This window comes from Oryza glaberrima, chromosome 7, assembly GCF_000147395.1.
Source record: "Oryza glaberrima chromosome 7, OglaRS2, whole genome shotgun sequence".
Lineage (NCBI taxonomy): Eukaryota > Viridiplantae > Streptophyta > Magnoliopsida > Poales > Poaceae > Oryza > Oryza glaberrima.
In genome coordinates this window covers 15827441-15831398 of record NC_068332.1, presented here as the reverse complement: position 1 = coordinate 15831398, position 3958 = coordinate 15827441, and the positions used below count along the sequence as shown (strand labels likewise).

The 3958-nt window shown below is 37.4% G+C and overlaps 1 protein-coding gene across 1 annotated transcript; it reads left to right on the top strand.

Moving 5' to 3' along the window:
- The first annotated feature begins 696 nt into the window (after positions 1-696).
- On the top strand, positions 697-3519 carry LOC127778254 (cytochrome P450 87A3-like). Its single transcript, XM_052304827.1, has 9 exons — positions 697-923; positions 1108-1432; positions 1609-1755; positions 1915-2166; positions 2564-2653; positions 2761-2839; positions 2937-3043; positions 3180-3307; positions 3429-3519. Exons 1-9 carry the CDS (start codon positions 697-699, stop codon positions 3517-3519), a joined length of 1446 nt encoding a protein of 481 aa, XP_052160787.1.
- The last annotated feature ends 439 nt before the right edge of the window (positions 3520-3958 follow it).

The following is a 3958-nucleotide window of genomic DNA, read 5'->3' as shown; positions in this document are numbered from 1 at the left end:
CGTGCCCACTTCGGAGACTTGTACCAGTACTTTTACCTAACCTCACAATACCAACATCCTCTCTGTACTTCTAAAATATAATTGGGTATAAACCCGTCGATACGTACGTACCTATCACGACTGTTTGAACGAGAACATTCGTTAAATCTATCATATAACAGGCCGGCCACAAACGGCCAGTTTTACATAATTAATTAATTGTTGGTTACCAAGGAATTTGAAGCACTAGTGTAACGCTAATAAATATGATCGATTTGAGTTGTGGATTTACAATAAAATAGATACAGATACGACTTTTAGGGTTTGTTCGAAACTACATATGTTCTCATCTTTTACACCCTTATTTTTCACGCGCACGCTTCCCGAACCGTAAAATGGTATATTTTCTTTAAAAAAAGAAAATTGTTTTAAAAAATTATATTGATTCAATTTCAAGTTTTTATTTATAATTAATACTTAATTAATCATATGGTAATAAGGCACCCTTTTTAACATGGATATCTTTTCTCCCAAAGGAAGCCGCACATATAGCTTGCATGTCCAAAAAAAAAAATACTAGTCTGTAACTAAACTTGCATGAAATACGGTTCAGTTCGATGGATAGTACACCTACGTTTTCCTATATAAACTAGATACTCCCGGCCGATGTTAAGCTCAAAGATTTGTTCCATACTGGGATTACTAGTTAGCTAGAGCATGGAGAAGGATATTTTGCTAGGGCCACATTCATACGCGGCTCTCTGCGTTGTCACACTAATCATAGGATGGTTAACTCACTGGGTATACAAATGGATGAATCCCCCATGCAATGGAAAGCTTCCTCCTGGCTCCATGGGCTTCCCTGTTGTTGGTGAGACATTCCAATTCTTCAGAGCAAGTCCATCTGTAGACATGCCCAGCTACTACAAGCAGAGACTGGAGAGGTAATTAGAGATCATCAAACAGTTTGTACTCTCTTTTTTTTTCTTTTTTTCTGTTTTTTTTTTGCAACAAAGACCTTAACACTATTGTTGATGTGAACAACGCAATATATCTATCTAAGTTTTATTAGGCCATATGATGGTCTGCTACTGAACTGAATTTAACGTAATGACCATTAATTATTAGGTATGGACCTCTCTTCAAGACTAGCCTGGTAGGTCAGCCTCTGGTCGTTTCTCTAGATCCAGAGGTGAACCGGTTCATATTTCAACAAGAGGGTAAGTTGTTCCGGAGCTGGTATCCAGAAACTGCAAATAACATCTTTGGCAAAAAGAGCCTCACCACGTACAATGGAACCGTTCACAAGTTCATCCGGAGCTTTGCGTCCAAGCTCTTTGGGCTTGAAAACCTGAAAGAATCGCTCCTTCCCGAGCTGGAAAACTCCATGAGGGAGAGCTTCGCATCATGGGCTAGTAAACCAAGGATCGAGGTGCAAGACGGCGTATCAGACGTAAGTTATTAACAGATGCATGAATTTTCGCTCAATTATGTGATGATAATAGTTCAATATATATATGTTCCAACAAATTAAGGCACCTCCGATCCACTGCTGTTCGATTTGCAATCATTAGACAATAGCACTGTGCACACTGCACTAATGTTTTACTGTGATTTGTACTTTTGCAGATGATCTTCGACCTAGTAGCGAAGAAGTTGATCGGCCTCAATGTGACCCAGTCAAGAGAATTGAGAAAGAACTTTCAGGAGTTCTTCCAGGGGATGGTGTCTTTCCCAATATATTTCCCAGGGACATCGTTCTGCCGATGCATGCAGGTATATATATATTTCTATGGTCCAACCAGCTCGATTAGGGCATATTCATTTACTTTATGATAAATAACTATTTTCTGAATATTAACTAGGAATCTATAGGACCCTGTACTTCTAGAATTTGTACTGATTCAGTTATATATATCTGATTATTCTTTTCAGGGTAGAAAAAATGTGCGGAACACACTGACTGATGTAATGAAAGAGAGGCTAAGTGCACCTGAAAAGAAGTACGGTGATCTTGTTGACCTCATTGTTGAAGAGCTACAAAGCGAAAAGCCAGTGATTGATGAAAATTTTGCTATAGACGCACTTGCTGCGCTTTTGTTTACGAGCTTTGCAACACTATCATCGACGTTGACTGTAGCCTTAAAGTTCCTCAACGACAATCCTAAAATTGTTGAAGAGCTCAAGGTTTATAGTTTTGTTACTTCCTTCATTTTATATTATAATTAAGTCTATATTATAAGTCACTCTGATTCTTTATTTTTACTAATCAAACCAAGTTTCTTTGATCAAGTTTATATAAAAATATAACAATATTTTTCTAAACCAAAACAAACATATATTAAAATATATTCAATATTGGATTTAATAAAACTAATTAATTAATTTGTTGCCAAAGATGTTGTTACATTTTTCTATAAATTAGATAAACTTAAAAGATGTTTGACTTAAAAAAAGGCAATGTGATTTGTAATATGAAACAGAAGGAGTACATGTTAACATATATTCGAGAAACATAGGGACAAACATTGAAAGTTTGGACTCATGGTGAATAAAAAGATAGCACCTCTTCATTTCATTTCAGGAGGAGCACGATGTGATACTGAAGAAACGAGAGGTCATGAATTCTGGGTTTACATGGGAGGAGTACAAGTCCTTAAAATTCACTACTCAGGTTATTTCACTTAAATTATACTTATGTTTGAACGATCACTGAAGCCACAATGATGCTTTTGGTAAAATTGCTTTTGTTAATTTGACTTAGCTTGTTTTTATGTGAAGGTTACGAATGAAATTACTCGAATTAGTAATGTTGCACCTGGAGTTTTCAGAAAAACACTGACAGACGTGCAAGTGAATGGTAAACTTCACAAATAATAAGAAAAAACATTACTATTCATGAGTATTACATCATGACACACGATTGGTTATTAGAATAATATTTGGTTTTTGCACAGGATATACAATTCCGTCCGGGTGGTTAGTCATGATTAGCCCCATGGCAGTTCACCTAAACCCAGAATTGTTTGAGGATCCACTCAAATTCGATCCATGGAGGTGGACGGTTAGTGGAAAACATTTCAAATATTCCATTTTTTTAGTAGCCACAAGGATGAATTATTGTTAAATTCATCTTCACTTGGACTATAAGGTACCACAATGCTTCTTTCTTGACTCACTAAAACCAATGGCAAATATAGGAGGAGAAGAGAAGCTCACTGCTGAGGAATTACATGCCATTTGGAGGAGGCATCAGGTTGTGTCTCGGCGCAGAGTTCAGCAAGCTTTTTATCGCACTTTTCCTCCACATCTTGGTGACCGAGTACAGGTACATTCGCATGCTGGTGTTCACTCATTGCTTGTTAAGCTCACTCAAGTAGTAGTTTGTAACTGATGTACATTTCTAACTTTGCTTTTTTTATCTTTTGCCCGATGAACTCTCTGTTTAGATGGAAGGAGATTGAAGGAGGGGAAGTATTGCGCATCTCAGAGATTATGTTCCCACAAGGCTATCACATCCAACTAATTCCTCGTACTTAACATACCTATCTTATATATTCCAGGACCGTAATAAAAAAAATGTGTGAATCCAACACTTTGTTGCACATCTTATTGCAACTGTAATATCATCCTGTATGTGTGTGAGTATGTCGTCAGTTTGCATGAGTCAAGAAATATTATGGGAGTAAATAGGCATGAACTAGGGCACCAGCCTTTGGACGACCCTAGGCTGGCCTTACTACTAAATATATTTCATATTTTCATCATAGTCCTCTTTCTTTTTATGTGTGCAAATTTTGATTTCTATATATTGTTCCATTTAAGTTCGGTATGGTTTTCTTCCTATATTTGCTAATAAAGCATACTAGGACATGAAAAAATCCTTTGGCTTGGCTGTCCGATGGGGAGAAAGAATATCGGACGCCCACGCCTCACATCCGACGCCTCACGCGCCCATGGTCCCTGTGCCCCACCGCTT